This window comes from Uloborus diversus, chromosome 2 (assembly GCF_026930045.1).
Source record: "Uloborus diversus isolate 005 chromosome 2, Udiv.v.3.1, whole genome shotgun sequence".
NCBI lineage: Eukaryota > Metazoa > Arthropoda > Arachnida > Araneae > Uloboridae > Uloborus > Uloborus diversus.
In genome coordinates this window covers 10,657,842-10,678,559 of record NC_072732.1, presented here as the reverse complement: position 1 = coordinate 10,678,559, position 20,718 = coordinate 10,657,842, and the positions used below count along the sequence as shown (strand labels likewise).

The 20,718-nt window shown below is 34.7% G+C and overlaps 1 protein-coding gene across 1 annotated transcript in view; it reads right to left on the bottom strand.

Annotated features, from left to right (window-relative positions):
* LOC129217798 (transient receptor potential cation channel subfamily A member 1 homolog) overlaps positions 1–20,718 on the bottom strand; it is a 101,499-nt gene that overhangs the window by 12,526 nt on the left and 68,255 nt on the right. Inside the window, exons 18-23 of the mRNA XM_054852139.1 lie at positions 20,308–20,504; positions 18,158–18,281; positions 16,695–16,826; positions 11,236–11,436; positions 4,983–5,006; positions 4,142–4,363 (exon numbers count right to left, since the gene is read on the bottom strand). Coding sequence (XP_054708114.1) covers positions 4,142–4,363; positions 4,983–5,006; positions 11,236–11,436; positions 16,695–16,826; positions 18,158–18,281; positions 20,308–20,504 — 900 coding nt within the window. The remainder of the gene's footprint in view (positions 1–4,141; positions 4,364–4,982; positions 5,007–11,235; positions 11,437–16,694; positions 16,827–18,157; positions 18,282–20,307; positions 20,505–20,718) is intronic.

The following is a 20,718-nucleotide window of genomic DNA, read 5'->3' as shown; positions in this document are numbered from 1 at the left end:
TAATTTTAAAAAAAAAAACATTATTTCTGGCACTTTTTGTGTTATTTTTAGTAGTTTACATTGAGATAAACATCCAATTCTGTTTTTGGAAACTTAGGCAATTAATAGTCTTGTTTACATCCATCGTGCGAATGAAATTTAAGATAACAGATTTTTGAAGTTGTTGCATAAAAATAAATATAAATAATTAAAACCCCCCCAAAAAAAACTATAATTTAGATAAGAATCAGCTTTTAGCCCATTAACGTCCAAAGCATTAAGGAAAAAATAATATGAAAATAAAATTTGAAGGAAAAAATTTTGAATTTTTCAAGAAAATAATTAATAATCCACGGGAAAACGATACGGCACAGGAATATTCAATAGTTTGCATTGTATTGCAATAGACATTTGATTCTGTTTTTGGAAACTTAAGCATTTAGAGAATCTTATCAACTTCCATCTTGGAAGTGACCAAATATGGCGACTGCGCTAAAAATTAAGATTTAGGTTTTTGAAAGTTGGAGCAGAAAAATAATTATAAAATAAAAAATCCTCATTAAACATCAATGTAATTGAACTGTTATAGTTTTTAGCACAGTAGCGTTCAATGCAATAAGGATAAGATGACATTTTAAATACAAAATTTTTCATTTCTCAAGAAATCTATTTTAAATAATTAATTAAATAAATAAATAAATAAAATGCTTCACAGCAAAATTTGCATTATTTTCATTACTTTGCATTTGAATAAACATCAAATTCTAGTTTTTTTTTGCAAACTTAAGCGCTGAAGAATCTTGCCTACTTCCATCTTGTGAGATCAAGTATTTTTGCATTTTGCAAAAAATGCTACCGTAGCAGAACCCCCCCCCCCCCCCCACTTTGTAGAACTTAAGGAACAAAACAAAAAGCTTCAACTTTCCTAAAATATAACTTTTTTTTACCTTCACAGTTTTACCTTTTTACGAAAACAACAAATACTTTTGCTACAACTCAAGAAATAGTAAAAGAATACATAAATAAAATATATAATTTTAATGAAAACAAATAAATTATTTTCAAACATAAACACAGAATAAAGGATGTGAATGAAATGCACATGCAGCTGCAAATGTGAACAGAATTGCTTTCCTTGTATCACAAAAAAAAAAAAAAAAAAAAAAAAATCACTAGAATGGTGGTGATAAATAGATTTCTTGATAATCAGGAAACACATGTGCAAGTTTATTCGCAACTCCAATAAACTATAGGGGCGCTGCAGCCACTGTCTAATGGCGGATGAAAAAGGTAAAACAAACAAATGCTGTAACTTATAACTTGCTTTGACGCTTAGTGAGCAATAGAAATTTTTCATTGTGTTTGTGGGACGCTTTCTTTTCCATTCTTCTGAAATTACATTACACCATAAACTGTCTGAAGCCTGTAATTTACCCCCAAAGAAAACACGCGGAATGGAATGTTTCACCTTTTAGTGTGAACATTCCATTCCGCGAAAGTAGGAGTAGGATTTTGATCAAGCATACTATTCCTGCAACGGACATACAATAAAGTATAGTACTAATTTAGCAAACAATATGATATACTTTGGATGTCAGCCCAATGCTATTGCAGCTGAATTATAACTGATGAAGTAATTGAGAAAAAAACGGTATGATGTAGTTTTGTTAGAAAGCATTGTTTTTTCGTGCAATAAAAGATAAGTCTGCATATTTACTTAGTTAATATGCAGACTTAGTATTGTTAATCACCGAAAGGTAGCGTATTCCAGCTCTGGAGTAGCGAATAGCCCTTTGTTGGCGACATGGATCATGGCCCCACTTAATATTTGCAGGCCGTGGCAATTGCTGAAACCTATGGTAACAAAGAGGGCGCTACAGGGCACCCCTTTTTCCATTACTCTGCAATTGATTGGTGAATGCAGGAGTAGATACCCTGTGGCGACTCTTGCGGTCAAAATGGGTGACGTCCAATCAAAAATAAACAAACTTTGAAACATTGTCATTGATTGGTGGACGCAGAGCCGTGTCCAAGGGGAGGGTTTTAGGGGTTAAACCCCTCCCATTGGGGAAAAAATAAGAAAATAAATGAAGAATTGTGCATGTTTAACAATTAGCTTTAATGTTGAAATTTGTGTACAGAACTTTTTTTTAAAAAAGCATTCTCTTTGAAGTTGCCTGGCAACTTGCGACTGTCTTCTCTTAATCAACTAAAATTATATTTTGGAAAAACAGAGATGGAGGAAATGGTTGAATAAGCTGCCAATACATGTTTAATATTGCTCCTCATAAGGGGTTTTGATCTGGGGCGTGTCACAAAAAGCGATGAGTGCTGCCGCTCTGTAGATGCATAGTAATTGGGTTTGTTTATGTAATTTATATCTGCATGCATCGAAACTCCTCCTATTTAGTTTGCTAAGCATTATCTTAGAATATTAAAACCTGAAAACATATGTCATAATAGAATTTGTGAAATTTTCTCAGTATTTGTTGCAATATATTGCTCATTAAACAGATAATAGGTTGGAATCTAAACAAGCAGCAAAATGGATAAATACTGAGGTTTTCTTGCACAACCAGAAATTTCCTTCTGGGAGGTGGGGTTCATAGCGATCCTTACATGTATGTACAATACAACCTCATTTATCCGGACTAGATGGGACCAAAGGCAATCCTAAAAAATGAAAATCCTGATAATAATCAATAATATTCTTAAATATGCAGACTTATCTTTTATTGCACGAAAAAAACAATGCTTTCTAACAAAACTACATCATACCGTTTTTTCTCAATTACTTCATCAGTTATAATTCAGCTGCAATAGCATTGGGCTGACATCCAAAGTATATCATATTGTTTGCTAAATTAGTACTATACTTTATTGTATGTCCGTTGCAGGAATAGTATGCTTGATCAAAATGAAACCGAGTATTTGGCGTATTTAAACTTCCCTTCTTGAAATCATAATTTTAAATGATTATTTACGTAAATATATTTTGTTCTACAAATTTGATCCGGATAAACAGGGGCTGGATAAACAAGGTTCTGCTGTGTATAAAATATATTAATAGAATAGGTAGTATATAACTTAAAATCTAATCTTCTGCGGATTTGAACCATCCCCCCCTGCACTCTGAACCGCTAAGCCCCTTATTGTGACCATTAAACAAATTTTTTGCACCTCACCCCCCCCCCCCCCCCAAAAAAAAAAAAATTTTGAAATGACAGGCCTGCAAAAAACCCCTCCCTTTATGGAATCCTGGACACGGGCCTGGGTGGATGCATGAGCTGTATTGAAACATCGACAATGACTGGTGGATGCAGGAGCTGCATCGGTTTAACACAGAAAAGCCAAAGATTGTCGAGGCCCGTTAATGATAGACATAGTATGTCAATCTAAGAGAAGGTTTATTATCATTTTTTTATCATGTTAGATAACATTTAGATATTTGCAGTTTTCATATCATTGTTCCTTAACGAACGCTAGAATCCGTGACGTAACTAGTCTTGGAATAGAGAACGGCACGTGTAGTGGGCGTTGCCCATGACGTGACTACCTTGACGTCGATCCTTCTAGAACAGGTGACGTCACGTGCACACGCTTCGGGCTTGGCCACTGAAGATCACGATCAGGTAGCATTGAAGTGAAGATATGCTAATGAGATTCTGAATATAAGCAAAGCTGTTATCAGTTGATCTCTCTCTCACTTCTTGCACAGCCTAGACGCGTTGGCTCATGTCAGGCAAGCCAACTTGCTGTCTGTTCAGCAAGCTTAGGCTGTTAGCCTTTTTTTGTTTAATTGAAGTAGTATGACGTTTGTCCATTGAAGACTTCGTTCCTCATGAACGATCGTCGGGTCAATTGATAATTACTTATTAGTCTAGGTCAACGGGGTATTTGCAATAATGGTATACTTATCCTTATTTACTTTTTGTTAAAGCCATATACTTTGTTTTTTATCTTTTAATAAATTAAATGATGTTTAATGAGCTATTCGTCTTCAATTATACTGATTCACGAACTCCAATTTCACTCTGCTAAATGTATTACGTTGTTTGGGCAAGAGTTAGTTTCAATCATACCTTCCCATCCAACAGTTAAGTGCCAGCGCCATCTAGTGGCGCCATGCATGGATTGTCCCCAGAGGTTCGTGGAAGGTTACCTTCATGGCCAGGCGCTGCAGTTCTGCCTTCTCCTGGACCCCCTTGATGTCGTCGACGGCCAATCCGATGAGCAGGTTCATGATGATGATGGCCATCAGGAGCATGAAGCACACGAAGAGCAGGTAGGAGGGCCCCGGGAAGTACACCTTGTTGTCCGGGTCGTTGAAGATGGCATCGAACTCTATCTCGCCGATCATCATGACCCCCGTCTTGATGATGGACTCGCCGGGACTCTCGAAAAGGGTTCTGGGGGAAAGACCGAGTTCGATTCGATGCAGTTCAATACAGCCATAAAATGCAAATTTTCAGTTTTGGACTATTATATTGCTAAAATGCTGGATCTTGAAAGAAAATATACTCAAACTTAAGTGTTATATATGAAAATTAAATTTAATCAAGTTAAACTCTTTCATAGGCAAGTAAGGCAGTGTCTGCAGAAATTCATTTTCGAGATATTTAGAGGAAAGTGCTTGGACTCCATACTACTAATAATAGGGAAATGTTGGAATTAGACGTCTATTTTGAGCTTTCTTTCACGGGAAACCAATAGTCTATAGGCCAAGCGCAAATATTGTTCAAGTTCGTTTACCAATCTTAGGGATTACATGAACTTGCTTGAAATATACTATAAATGATGAACTCAACAGAAAAATACAATGTTCACAAGTTGGAACTGTCTCATTAAGTTTTAATTAGGAATTGAAATAGGAATTATGTTCTGTGGACTGTTAGCATTTACACAAGAAAATTTGTCTCTAGATCGCGCTATTAAACACAATATTTATAGTTAAAAAATTTAATAAACAGTTTTCAACCGAAATTTTACTGTTTTTACTTAACTCGCCGGGGACTCTCGAAAGGGTTCTGGGGGAAAGACAGAGTTCGATTTGATGCAGTTCAATACGGCCATAAATGCAAATTTTCAGTTTTGGAATATTTACATTGCTAAAATGCTGGATCTTGAATCAAAATACAGTATACTCCCCGATTATCCCGTGCTAATCACCGGGCGGAGTAGCACAGATAATCGAAAAACACGGATAATCTGAAAAATCATTTAAGGAATATGCAGGCTAACTATTTAAGGGGAAATTAAAAAAAACTATGTATATACTCACACAAACCAGGAACTTTTCTTCGAAATTTATTGCAAAAAAAAAAAAAAAATCGGTGATACATTTTTGTTTTCTCTGTTTGTTTAAATTGTTGCGTATGACCGTACCGAATTTTTCTTACTGCAATTATTTCTCCGTAATCGTAACCTCTTTCACTCGTGTAATCCAATAATTGTTCCACAGATTGTAGAGCACTAGAATGTGAAATTGTATTTTCTTCATGTTCTTAATCTTTGTTTTCGGTATCATCACTTGCGTTTGATTCAGTAACAAGTTCAATGATATTTTTCGTCAGTTAGACATTGAAATCCTGATTCACATTCGTCGCTTTTAAACCTCTTTTCTACATTTTCAGCATCAACAGATTCGAAACCTTCGATTTCTTTAACTTCCTCAATGATGTTATCGATATTATCTTCGGCAATCGAAGATGATTCTTTCATCCAATGACTCTTGTGGCAAGATTTTTCTCCAAGATCATGCAAGGGTAACTGATTTTACCTTTGACCAGGCAGCTACAATAGAGCACATGAGGGAAGGACACGTGTCCCGATTTGACCTCTGTGCACGGATAGTAAGGTACGCTTCGTATTAACCTGATTTTATCGCCTGAAAAGAAGTTTTAAAAAGGTGTGATTCCGAAATGATGCACGGATAATCCGCAAACTGGATAATCCACACACGGATAATTGGGAGTATACTGTAGAATTAAAATTAAGAGTTACAGTAGAAGACCGTTATAACGCCGACCTATATAACGCAATTCTCTATAAACTGCACTACTTTTCAGAAGTAAACAATAGGTTTTCAAGTTAAAAACTCCCTCTGTTTTGTCTTGCAAACATAAAAATGGTTAGGTAAATTAAATTTTAAAACAGTTTTTCATCTTTCCATCTCAATTCAAAGTTTTAAAATGAAAATTAGTGTTCACAGTAAAAAGAAAATATGAGATGGCTCTTGAAAATGCAGCTGTTATGCAAACCATGAAGCTAGCAGAAGTGCAGGATTTTGATTGTGAAACATATTTATTTGTGAATGACTAATTGTAATATTGGTGCTTTAATACTCATTGCAGATAAATCTCATTTTGAAGTGCTAATTTATAGATATATTCTGAATATTAGTTTCAAAATTTGTGAAATGATCTATATAGTGCAAAAACCTGTATAACTCAAAAGCTCTGGTCCCAAGGTGTGCGTTATAACGGTCTTCTATTGTATACATAAAAATTAAATTTAACTAAGTTAAATTTTACCGTAGGCAGGTAAATGGAAGTGTCTGCAGAAATTAATTTTCGAGTTATTTAAAGGAAAGTGCTTGGATTCCATACTACTAATAATAGGGAAATGTTGGAATTAGACGTCTATTTTGTGCTTTTTTTCACCAGAAACCAAATAAACAACCTTGTACAATAAAGCTGAAGTACAATAGAAGAATATAAAAAAATTAAAAATTTGCAGTTACTGCCCTTTACTTGCCCACGGCAGAATTGTACTTCATTTAAAAATTCACACATGTTAGAACACTGCAATATTTAGTAATGTTCCCATCAATTTTTCTGAGGGTGTACTCCCAGCAATCAGTTACGCACAATATGCGATCATATCTATACTAATAATATAGAGCAGTGATGTTTGTTTGTTTGAGTGCACTAATCTCAGGAACTACTGGCTCAAATTGAAAAATTATTTTTGTGTTGAATCGTCCATTCACTGAGGAAGGTTATAGGCTATATGACACAAGGTTCATACTCTTCCAGACAAAATGAATTTCAGGAGTTTTCAGGAGTCAAATGCAAAATTTTCAGGAGTAATAACACGAGCGGTTTTTACAAGAAAATTAGTTTCAGTAACATTAAATCTACTTTGCTGTCAAATTTTTAATCGATTAGTAATTTTTTTTTTCACACACTATTCAATCAAAAAATAAATAAATAAATAAATAAATAAATAAATAAATAAATAAATAAAATAAATAAATGAATAAAAATTGGATTCAAAATATTTGGAAATAACATGAATACACAAAATATTAGATTTATCGGCACATTATCAGCACTAAATATACTACAAAATAGCAATAGCACAACTAATTAGCAATATAGAAAATATGCTTAATAGCTGTTAACACAAAACCTAGCACATGCTCTTGGTTCGTTCTATAGTGGCGGTTACAATCAGTAACCTTAATGGGCATGTTTGAACAGAGTAATAGGTCAGTCGGTTTGAACACACCCCATGTCTTTGCGAATACATACTTTGCCCCCTCCCCCATACTTTGCATACCCTTTGCGAAAAGCACTGGGTGATCTGTATAATAGGATAATTTTGATTGATTCCCAGCGATTCAATATGGATGCCTAAACAGAGATGACATGGAATTAAAATTAGCGATTGTTGTTGAAAACTTTCAGGAGGAGAGGAGAAAAATCAGGAGGTTAAAACAAAAATTTAGGAATTTTAAGAGTCCTTAGAAGAAAAAATTAAATTTCAGGAGTTTTTCAGGATTTTCAGGAGGCATACGAACCCTGATGACATCATGCTATGACTAATAGGAATGGAGCAGCAATAAAAAATGTTATGAAAACAGGAAAATTTATTTCTATACTACTATTATTAAAGCTGAAGAGTTTGTTTGCTTGAACGCGCTAATTTTGGGAACTACTGGTACGAATTGAAAAATTCTTTTTGTGATGAATCGTCCATTCACTGAGGAAGGCTACAGGCCATTTTGTTAAACCAGATTCACCAAAATATTTATTACTGCAAATTAAATGTTTAAATAATTGTTTAGTTCTATGAATTCTCAATAGATGGTGGGGTAAGTTAACTCTTCGAGAGGGCGCCGGCTGACAGTGTCGATAGCTGCGATTCAGATTCAGCGAACAGATTTTTGAATGCGTTTTTTGTGATGTTCAGGTACATAATTTGATTTTGTAGCATTTTTCTATTGGGTTTTGTTTTCCTTATTTCTTTAACTTTTGTTTTGTTCTTATAATTGAAGGTAGTTACTAATCTAAGTAAATTGATTAGTCGTATTATTCAATTCTGATTGTTCTTTATAAGGTTTTTATTACAGCATTGTTTATTTGGCGAAACACTTTAAATTGCGGGGGGGGGGGGGGGAGGCCTCACTCGCTAAAGGGCAGCGTTACGGTAGCGTGGTTGCTTCGTGCGTTAAGGGATGAACTATGAAGTTGAAAGATAATTTTGAGTTTTAAAGCAATGGTTAATCTTTTCATGTGTTTTGGCGAATAGTTTTAAATTCCAGAGACACTTTAATAAGTTTTTTGAAAAGGTGCATACACATTTTAGTTGAAGAAAAATGATCATTTAATATCAGAAGGGGGAGTGAATTTTTGTTTTGTTGAACGGACTTCCTTTAACTTTTTAGATTGGGCATTGCCATGTGGGTACTGCTAGTACATAACATGTCAAAATATAAAAATTTTTGAAGCTTGAGGGTATACGCTATATGTCTAAAAAATGTTCAAGAGTATATGGCGTATACTCTAAGGGATCACCGAAAAAATAAAAATGTGCAGTCCTGAAATGGTTGAAAAGAACATTCATTTTTTATATGGTGAATGAATTTAATAGACCAGCTTTCACATGTGCTTCAAATTATTTGTTGCAATTTTTTTTAGTCATTGCCCACCTCTTAAAATTCTTTGAAATTAGCGTTTGTCTTGTGTGTAACATACATTTTATACTTATTGCATTCATTGTACTAAAATATTGTTATACTAAATGCCCTTGAGGCTATCAACACCCCCCCCCCCCCTTAGCACCACAGTTTGCTATTTTTAATTTAGAAGGGCATAATGAGCTGTTTTTTTTCAGGGATGGTTGCTCAATGAATATTTAGTAAGCAAAATAAGTAATCCAGGGTGGCGACAGGAACTGGAAAAAAAAAGTTCCCTGACTTTTCCCTGATTGAGTTCACTAAATTTCCCTGATTTACGTTACCAATGATAATGGTTTCCTTCGAGATTACTTACGGCAGTTACTTCAAAACAATGAGTAAAGGCAAGGGAGCAAAGTCATTAATGACTGCTTCCGCTTTGCCTGTAGGGTTGTTTATTTTACGTAACATGGAATGCGTGGAAGGAAAATTCAAGCTAGATAAAATAAACAACTTACAGATACAGAAGCAATCTTAGGAAGCTCATCCTTAGATTGAATTCTTTGACCTTGAAGAAAAAAGATGCACAAATATGCGGCACTGCATAATCGCACCTCAATAATTTTACTTTTTAAAACAAATAATTGGCGGAAATTCGTAGGGAATCAAAGTACTTCATTTTGCAAGGAAAATAAAAATTTTTTTCTTCATTTGATCAATTTTCCCTGAATTTTTGTTATTTTTTTTCAAAATTCCCTGATATTTCCCTGAGTGATAAAGTTCCCTGACTTTTCCCTGATCTCCCTGATCTGTCGCCACCCTGTAATACTTAGGCAAAAAAACAAAGGTTTAAAAGATGAGATACGTTTTTTTAACATACAATGTCAGTATATATAGTTTTAGAATTCGTAATTTAGTTATAATCACATTAAAAGTTTTAATTTTAACGAAGAAAAGGAAAATTAATTGGTTACAAAACAAATCATAAAAATCAACAACTGGGAACATGTTTTCATACATTTTCTGAAATTCAATCTTTTTGTGAACAAAGGTCACAAATGAATCATCTTAAAACTCTAAAAAAAAGGAAACAACATAGCATAATTTTAACATTCAACAACATTCATCTTGGGATTCAAAACTAGTATGTTGTGGCCATCACGAAACTTTCTTCTATATTTTTCTTTTTTTTCTGATCCCTCCCCATGCTTGATGAGGGAGCAATATTCCCAACAAAAACAAAATTTCACATGAAAAAACTTGACAACCATTCCAATGTCTGAATTATTGCAAAAGCAAAGCAAAGAGCGAAAATTGAAAGTAATTTTAAAAGCCTTGCTTGAATTAATTACAAATATTTTATTTGTTAACAAACATAAGATGGCAACAGTTCAAAATTTTAAATCATTGAGATAATATTTCCGATCATTTCCATACAATTAAAATCACGAGAAATACGCAGACGACAATCTATTACGATTTATCTTTCTTATTGTTGCATTAATAAAGCTATTTTTATTCGCAAAAAAAAAAAAATCAACACCTCTTGGAGCGATCGGCGTCAAAATAGAACCAAAGCCTGTTTACACATGGATTCACATATATTCCAAATTTCAACCAGAACGTAGCATTACTTCTTGAGATAGGGCACTCAAAATGGAAAAAAAGAACGGGCGTTCGCGCTACCCCCTTTTTAGCTGTTGACACAAAAATAAAATCAGTTCTTATACCCACTAAGGGCTACTTGCCGATAAATTTTTCTTTCATTCCGTTCATTATTTCTTGAGATACAGCAGTCACAATTGACGACAAAAAACGTTCTATAGCTCAACCCTCGTTTGAGTTATTGACACCAAAATTGAATCAGCACCTGCTCCTGTTAGGGGCAACATATGGACCAAATTTTGTTTGATTCCGCCAGTAACTTCCTGAGGAATAGCAATCACGCGTAACTCGAAAAAACGTCCCATTGCTCCACCCCCCTTGGAGGAATTCGCGCCAAAAACTAATGGGCACAAGTTCACATAGGGGCACATATGTGTACTAAATTTCGTTCGATTTCATGCGGTAGTTTTTGTTGTAGAGCGGCCACAAAAAACTGGTCACACACAGACGTGACACACATACATACACACACACACACATACACACACACACACAGACAGACAGACATTTTCCAAAAATGGTCGAAATGGACTCAGCACACCTCAAAACGTTCGAATCCGTCAAAATTCGAAATTCGAAAATTTGCACGAATCCAATACTTTCTTCTATATATTAGATATAGACGAAAGTAAAAAAGGAGCCGAAGATGCTTTCTTGGGTGGACACTCGAAGGTGACATGGGGACTTACCTGATTCTGCAGCAGGGTGAAGAAAGCGAGGGCGAAGGCGACCACGAAGAGGAAGAAGACGAAGGAGAAGTTGACGAAGGTGCTCAGGATCTGGATGAACATGAGGACGTAGATCCCGAGGAAAGGGAACTTGCTGATGAACATGAGCAGCACCATCCAGGCAGAGAAGATGGAGAGCGATCCCAGCTCCCACTGCCACACCTGTGCGAAAGAACGCCATTTTCGGAATCGGGACACTGATACTGACAAGGAAACCACATCCTTGTACAAGGGCGCCCATATAGGGGGCAAGGGGGGGGGGCTCAAGCCCCCTCCCCCTTTGAAATTAGAACTTCCTTGCTTTTAGTACTTTTTTCATTGCAAAAATGTAAAAACATTTCTTCTCCAGTCATTAATGAATAAGTTATTAGAAATGTCAAATTTTAATGACTCTAATCCGTCCTGAAATCAGTTTCCACGGGGAAAATATCCAGCTAAACCACAGGGAAAATATTTGAGCCCCCCCCCCTTGCAACTTTGCATTTGGGCGCCCATGTCTTTGTATAAATAACAGCTGACGATCAAGTAACTTGCGAGTTTCAACAATGAAACTCGTGCCACGGCACGATCAATTGAGACACTGAGAAGCAAAGGGATGTAAGAGGATATTTTTAAGTTTCGAGTAAAATCATAAAGATAACGTTCTAGGTTGGCTTTCATTGATTTTTTTCCCTAAATCATGCTGTACAGCAGCACCTACCAGGGCTACTAGTACTATCTCTTGCCCCAAGACAGAGGAGGGGTTTGCCTACCATTTGTACTGGTTATCTCCAAACTTTTAATTTTGCCACTTATACAGGGTTCATACACTTTTGGTTAAAAATAGTTCCCTGACTTTTCCAGGTTTTCCAGGTTGTTTTTTAGAAAATTCCAGGTTACTCGCTTCATTAAAAATTTAAGTTTAAATAGTAATATTTTCAAAATAATTAAAATTGTTTAAAGTAGCAATGCAGAAGAACTGAAACTTCTCCCCTTAGATTTAAAAAAAAAAAAAACTTAGATTTTTTTCCTTTGTTTTCTCTGTCAAAATTTTAAGTTTTTTTTAAACATTTTGTTCAAAATTGTTTTAATTTGTTGAAAACAGAGTACTTTCAACTTATTTTAGGGTTTTTTTGATGTCACGCGTAATATTATAGCGTTTTGCTGTAGTCCTGCAGCAACCTTTTAGCATCCGCTTTTGGTTTACAATACTTTTTATTTTCTTATAAGTAGGTTACACAAAACATATTGAGCAAAATGCAAAGCTAAATTTTAGTATAAATATGGTTAACTTGTTGCATCAATTGGCATACCATGTAATGCATAGTAACAAAAATCAACATCCGCCAATCATAGGCCAATGCCAATAATCTTTTTTTTTCTTCACATATTAAAGGACGCTTACATTAAAATTTCAAATTTTCTTTTCCAGAAAGTATTAGTTAATTTTCAAAAATTCACAACTTTTTGCACATTTTAATGTTATTTTCAATGTTACTCATTGATATAAACATCCAATTCTGTTTCTGGAAGTTTAAGTCTATTTCCATTGTGCAAACGATCAAATATGGCGACAAAGTGAAAAATTTAAAATAATATGTAGATTTTTGGATTTGTAGTATAAAAGTAGTAATAAATAATTAATAATCCTTAAAAGGATACAATAAAAACAAAATAGTCAGTATTTAGCACATAAGAGTCTAAATCAATTAAAACAAAAAAATGTTATAAAGATTAAATTTTGTATTTTTCCAGAAAATAATTACAAATTATCCGGAAAAAAAAGGCACAATTTGTGTGGTTTTCAATAGTTTGCATTGCAATTAACATCCAATGCCGTTTTCGGGAACTTAGGCACTTAAAAAGTCTAGTGTACTTCCATCTTGGGAATGACCAAATATGGCGGCTATGCCCAAAAATAAGAAATAACTTTTTTAATTTGTCGAATGAAGACAATTAAAAAATAATTAATCTTCATGAAACTACAATTCATTGAAAAGTTTTTATCACATTTGCGTCCGAGGCAGTGAGGATAAGATTAAGTTTTAAGAACAAAATTTTTTATTTCTCAAGAAAATTATTTTAAATAACAATAGAAAAACAATTTGTAGACCATTTTTTGTTATTTTCATCAGTTTTCAATTAAAGAAAACATCCAATTCTGCTTTGTTTTTAGAAACTTAGGCATTTTAGGATCGTATCTACATCTATCTTGTGAATGACCAAAGATGGCGACTGCGTTTCACATGTAGCTGAAATGATTTTCCGATCAAAAAAAAAAACTATTTTCCCCGATCGATCTTCCCATCTACAGGTTGTGCTTCCGAAGCAGTAAATTGTCTTCTCTCCTTTTGAGTTTGTACATAATTGCTGTTCACCTGATTTTTTTTCCCTTGGGAACTACTGAGAGCCAAAAATGGCGGCTGCTGAAGATTTTTTGGGTCGCCACTTTTTTCATTGCTTTAAAATTGTTACAATTTTTTTTAAATACATCGATAAAAATGAAGATTAGATCTCATAAAACCAAATTCCCTGGGAAAAAATTGGGAAAAGAAAAATTTTGGGGACACATTTGGAAAATTCCCTGACATTTTTGACTAAGTCATTTTCCATGATAATTCCAAGTTTTCCCGGAGCGTACGAACCCTGAACCGAATAGAATGTTGTGGAAACCCATCTAAAACTTTAGGCAGTAGAAAGAAATGTGTTCCCCTCACTGACTCCATGTAAGAAAATCTTCGATCTTTTGGCGCATTTTTCGTTGTGAAAAAAAAAAAAAAACGTTCATTTCTCGATCGCAGTTTTTAAGTGCCAGCGTCGGTTTAGATAAAAATTTACAATTTTTTTCGTGAAATCACAATAAAACGAAGACTTGATCTCATGGTAGTTAATTCCTTGGGGAAAAAAATGGAAAAAAAATTTTTGGAGGACAAAATTTGAGAACTCCCTGACTTTTCCCTGACATTTTTGACAGTGTCATTTTCCCTGACAATTCCCGGTTTTCCCGGAATTCCCGGAGCGTACGAACCCTGTTATATATACAGTGAAACTTCGATAAGTCGAACTTAGATGAGTCGAAAACTTCGACAAGCCGAAGTGGTTATTAATTCCCGTCCAACTGAACGGAGAATGCATGTTAATTATTTTCGATAAACCGAATTTCGTTGAGTCGAAATATTCGATGAGTCGAATTTTTCCCCCTGACCTTGTCAAATTTTCCATGCTAATGTAACTCTATAAGTCGAAATCGTTTTTTTTTTTCTAGTATGAACAAAAAGAAAAAAGCTGGCGCCACTGCATTGCATCAAAAGGCGTCTAGACCAAGTAGATCTAATAAATAGGAATTCGATATTTTGTAGGTAACCTTGTAAATGTTTTATCTTTTTTTTCCTAAAGGTATTGTTTGCTTCATTTTTTTTTTCTTAAAAAGAAAAACCTGCACAGGGGGAAACCAAAGCTCTGACTTTGCGGAGCCCGGGACAGAAAAAAATAGAGAAGGGGGGGGGGGCGGTACATTTAGGACTAAAATATCCACTTTTGGGGAAAAAAGGTCGGGCGGGGACTGTTGTCTCGACAGAAGGGATTCTTTCTCGAATTAGCGTTTTGTTCTACAAAGCTGTAAGGTTGTTCTAAATTTGCTGTTTTTCTTTATCTGTTAAAGAAAGCGTGTGATTGAGGGGCTGTCTCGCTTATCCCTCAAAGTTTAGACCTTAAAAAAATGGCTAAGAGAAAACTTAAAATTTTAAATTTGCAAGAAAAAGTTGAGCTGATCAAAGAAGTCGTTTTAGGCATAGCAAAAAAGAACTGTTTTACTGCTAAGACTGTGCCATTTGGGGGGGAAGAAGAAAAAAAACAATGAAGACTATCTACTGGAATTTACGGTTCATCCACTGGTGTCGGAGTTAACATTTCAACTATCAAAACATCACCAAACAGGCAATGGCTTCGTTTGAATGGAGAAGCAATTTTCACTCGTCATACCTTGACGGGAGACTTTCCAGTTACAGTGTAATGCAGTGAGCATCAGGTAATTGAATCAGCTGCTTTAATGAATCCCTCAAAAATAGAACGAAATTCAGCTTCAACCTTAAAAAGCTGCTAGCTATTTGAATCCAACACGCCGCTTAAATGAATCAAGCATATTATGACTAACCATTTTGAATAAACACACGGTGCATCAGCGCAGTCTTGGTTTCTTTGTTTTCATTTAGTAAAAGTTTTTTTTTTTCAAATAAAAACTTTATTCACAATTTACCAAATAAAGTACTTTTATTTATTGATTTTGCAGTTTATTTGCAATAAAATTCGGTAAAGTTTTTCAAAGTGTTAATTGCTTACAGATAAGAACAGTGATTTCTTCTCCTTTACTAATAATAAAGCTGAAAGTCTATGTCCGGATCTCTGTCTGTCTGGATGTCTGTGACGCGCATAGAGCCTAAACCGTTCGGACGATTTTCATGAAATTTGGCACAAAGTTGGTTTGTAGCATGGGATGTGCACCCCAAAGGGATTTTTCGAAAATTCGATGTGGTTCTTTTTCTATTCCAATTTTAAGAACAAAATGATAGACGAGTAAATTACAAAATTATCATGACGTGGAACCGTAGCATAGGCACAAGCCAATTGGCGAGAAATTCACCATACATTACTTGTAAATATACAAGCAAACCAGAAGACCTTAAAATTTTTCTACCTCGGGCAAAGCCGTGCGGGTACCACTAGTGGTTTTATATTTGAAAATCACAGCAAGTATTGTCAATAACGCAGTAGTTTTTCTTTTACCTTGTTAAGTGTTTTTGTATTTTTCTCCACTCAAATTCTACTGGTAGATAATCGAAAATGGTTGAGAAAAGTTAACATAAGGGATTAGCTTTATTAGATAAAAAGGCTTCCTGTTAGATTGAATTATTCCCTGTCGCCAGATAATAATAATGAAACTGTCCCCCTCAACTTCACTAAACTGTTTTCGAATTAAAAACTTTGAAATTAAGAGAATAGATGGAATCGCAAAATCCACTGTTTATTTCTAAAATTCCGATTGCTTATGGAGAACAGGCCTGTCGGCCTGCCATAAGTAAATCTATTTCAATCAGATTTATATTCAAATTAAATGAAATATATGTGTGAAAATATGTGTGAATATGTGTGTGAATATGTGTGTGAATATATATATATATATATATATAGCCACTGAAATGCTCGATCAAATAAAAAATTGATAGTAAATGTATACTTGCAATCAGGGCTTTCTGATATATTGATAATAATATTATTTTTGTGCAAGCATTCTTTGTAAAAATACACATCAAAAAAAAAAATCTGGGAGAAAAAACGTAAACTTGCTGACCCGTGAAAGTTAGGATATTTTGTAATAATTTTATTGTGGGGGCCTTTTTGTTGTGGAGGCCCCTCCCTTAAATCGGGCCCTGACTGGGGCATACCTGTCTGATGCCAGTCTGGGCCGAGCACTTGTCGAAATCCGAGACAAACACCAGGGCACTCAGGTAGCAACACCACTCCAGGAAGTTTTCCAGGTTCAGGTACTTTCTTCCGTTCTGGAGGATCTGGTACACCTGAGAAAGATGGCAAATCAATCAGTCGAAAAAGTTTCATCATGAAAAATAAAACCATAAAGTATTAGTTAAAGTAATAGTAAGTTCATACTGATGACCTTTGATGAGTTGCGACTATTAAAAGCACATCAGTGCAAAAATAATGCAGACACATATTTCAGTATTTCAAGGAATTCTTTCATCAGTGATAAAGATGAGAGCTTCTATCATACAAAAGTATCATTCTCTCTCTACTCTGATGGTTTTCAACTGACAGCTTTTCATGCACTGATGAAAGGGTTCCTCCTGATGCTGAAACATGTGCCTGAAATATTTTTGCACTTTCCTGCCTTATAATAACTGTTTTTTTAAGAAATATTTTTGCCCAGATCCATGCACATATTTTAAATTCGTTTTCACAAGAGCAGAAGAAGAGTATGAAGAGCATGAAATACACCGCCAGCTCAGTCAATTCCATGCCGAGGACTGCAGTTTCGTGCTTATTAGCACTCATCAGCCCGGCATAGGAAGTGAATGAGCTGGAGGTGGAAAACCTCTTAAGGAAGCCAAGAGTCCCAAACAAACTGGTAGCTAATATAGATTTAGCACGGACCAGACGAGTGACCGAAGCAATGGTTCGGTTCAACTCGAAGATTGAACGCGAGGCAAGGTATATTCAGTAAATTACCGCCCATTAGCCAGGACTAAAGCAGAAATACATGAACTACACCGCCAGCTCAGTCATTTCGGCTGGAAATGACTGAGCTGGCGGTGTATTTCATGTATTTCTGCTTTAGCCCTGGCTAATGGGCGGTAATTTACTGAATATACGAAGAGTAGTTCAAAATATTTTATCTCAAACTCATGAGTTTTAAGCCCAACTTATTCCTCAGCTACAGGGCTATTCTCAGTTTTCAGTCAGAAACCAAGCCTTTGTCAAGGGACATTTTCCCTCCATTAGCAATATTATTATTTTTTTTTTGCATTAAAAAAGAACTATGCAGTTCCAAAACACAATCTTGCACTGTTTAAGCAATTTCATGATTTTATCTTAACGAACAAAGGGAAATATTTTATTTGAAATGGTGACCTACGCTTGGAAAAAGTAACCAACGCTGAAAAAATTACCAAATGGACCAATACTGAAACAAAAAAAAAAGACTCTCAGTGTAAAACGGGACTTGAGTACACCCTTAAAACGCTCTTCATCACAAAAATGTGGAACTAAATTTTGAAAACTGCAGCCATAGCCTATCAAGCTTCTTAATTCAAGGTACACAAAATAGACAAGTTTTAAAAGTGGCACCAACGTTTTTAATGGAGGGGGGAAAAAATCACATAATTCAACTTACTTCTTTCAGCAAATGAAGAACGGCTAGAACATAAATGAAAGTTTTACATATTTTCGGGAAATTTTTATCCATGTCTATATCACAAGCTCCAATATATGGTTGGCAGGTAAAGTTACTAATATAGCTAGAAAGAAAAAAAAACAGCATTAAATATACAAAAAAGAGAGAAAAGAAAAAGATTACATTATGTGAAAAATTTTGTATAATGCAAACCATATAAAGTTTACATTATGCAAAAAATTTATACAAGAATTTATTTTCAAAAACCATTTTGTGAATTCTACAAACAATGTGCACAGCTAACCAATCCCTTCTCAAAAGGTTTCTAAGCAAGTGGAAGGGGTGGGGGACACTCTTTGAGTGCTTTTGACAGCTTTGTGCATTTTACAATCAAGGAAAGACTTACAAGAAAAATAATAATATGGTGAAAGTAAACAGTTTGCAACACTAAAATTATACATAAAGTATTTATTATTACATAAAGGTTGAATCTTGCTTATTACAGTAAAAAAAATCTCTGTAGTTAACAATGATAAAATTAAAATTTTTTAAAAATGCCGACTGAGTCGCAAATGTAGAATCAAGAGGGGAAATTGAAAATCTTTTTAAAAGCCTTATACTATTAAAATCAATTACAAGTATTTTATTTTTTAACTAATAGAAACTGGCAACAGATAAAAATTTCAAATCATTGCTTTTAATTTCCTTGTCGTCCAACAATGAATTTGGTTACCAATTGCGCGATTAAAGGCTTAGCCGTAGTTAGAATCTGCTCTAAAAAGCATCGTAACTCAAATTCTATACAACATGGAAGTTCCAAACACATTCTATAAGACGCAGATGAAAAAAAAAAACTTTATTTTGGTACTAAATTTTAAGATTTTTAAATATGTTTTCACTGCTAAAATCGGGAAAAACATTTTAGTGGTTTAATTAAGATCTTCTTTGATTAGGGTCATCTGAAGACGAAACCTAGCTAAGAACACTCTCGATCAACTCTCCTTTCGAACAAAAAAAAGTTTTTCAAAATCGGCCCATCCCTTTAGGCGCTATAGTGCCACAGACAGACTACATATGCACAGACACGTCAAACTTATAACACCCTTCCTTTGTGTGTCGGGGGTTAAAAATGGTAAATAACACTGAAAATAGTGCTGCACAAATAAAGAAAGAAAAAAATCATTAAAGGATGCCTTGAAAGGAAAGTGCAAGAAAATTTGTTAAAAAATAGGAAACAAAATTAAAAAAAATTTTTTTTTAGCTTGATGATGGGATTAAAACTGGTATTGAAAATAGGAAGATTAATCCTTTTTTCACCCGTCTCCCCATACACAAAAGACAACAAAAGGCTTAAAGTTTTCAATACTGACTGCAGTTTAAATTTGTCAAAATAAAACCTTTGATTTAATGACTCATTAGTCAGTTAGCTGATTTCGTAGTTACAAATCACAAAAAGTCTTTAATTTAGTATGATGTGTCCTTGATACAGCTACAACAGAATGAACGTTATCTACAATTTATCAGGTCTACGACTATATTTAATCTAAATCAGGGTTTCCGCTACGGTCGCATTTTTCGCATAATGCGAAAACACCTTCTGAATTGCGAAAATAAAGCAATGCATTTTCCCTTTTTTGCTCAGATAAAAAATAAATTAATTTTTTAAAAAAAAGAAGAAATCTATGATCCTAAAGAGGAAGCATGTATGGCGATAATCAACTTAATCTTTTTAAATCTTAGCTAAGATGTTTAAACTATAATTAAGTTCAATAACTATTAGTCTTATCTAGCATTATGTCCCCCCAATAACTGCTTTATTAGGAGGAGGACGTTCTAAACACCAATCGTGTTTTCTTTCTTTATTTTATGTTTTAAAAAAATAGCTGTTGTACTTATTTCTTCAAAGATGTCACAGATGAAATACGAATTTTATTTTCAACTGGAGATGAAACACACTTATGCATATATAAATATATGAGAATTTGTAACATTTTAGCATTTTGCTAACATTTTCCCCTCAATTTTAGCTTTTATGCTAAAGAACTTTTGAACCCAGCTTAAACCCTGATCTAAATCCGTCCCCTGCATCGCAATAGAGGAGAATTAAACAAACTCTGGAATGGAAGACCATCAATACAGGCAAAGCTCACCAGCACTTGGGGTCTTGCTCATCTCCTAAAGGACACGGGGGAATGGCAGTGACGATGTATGACGTGAAAAAGATCAGGAACGACACGAAAACCGCCAGGTTGCCGTAGTAGACATAACGGCCATAGTTCTTCCACTTGTACATCAGCAGGCTCTCGCATAAAGGATGGCTCAGGAGGTTTTCCCGTTTGTAGGTGACCTGCAGGACAGAATTATCAGTTATCAGAAAATTCAAATCAAGAAAGAATGTCGAGGTCGACATTTTAAGCTTTTTGACATATTTGATTTGAAAGCACAGGTATGGATAACAAACATTTTTGTTTTGTTAAACTGTGAGCTTCTAAAAGTGCTCAGCTTATTAACTTTAAGTGGAAGCTCAACCAGGACGTATGATACTTCTTGAAAAAACATAT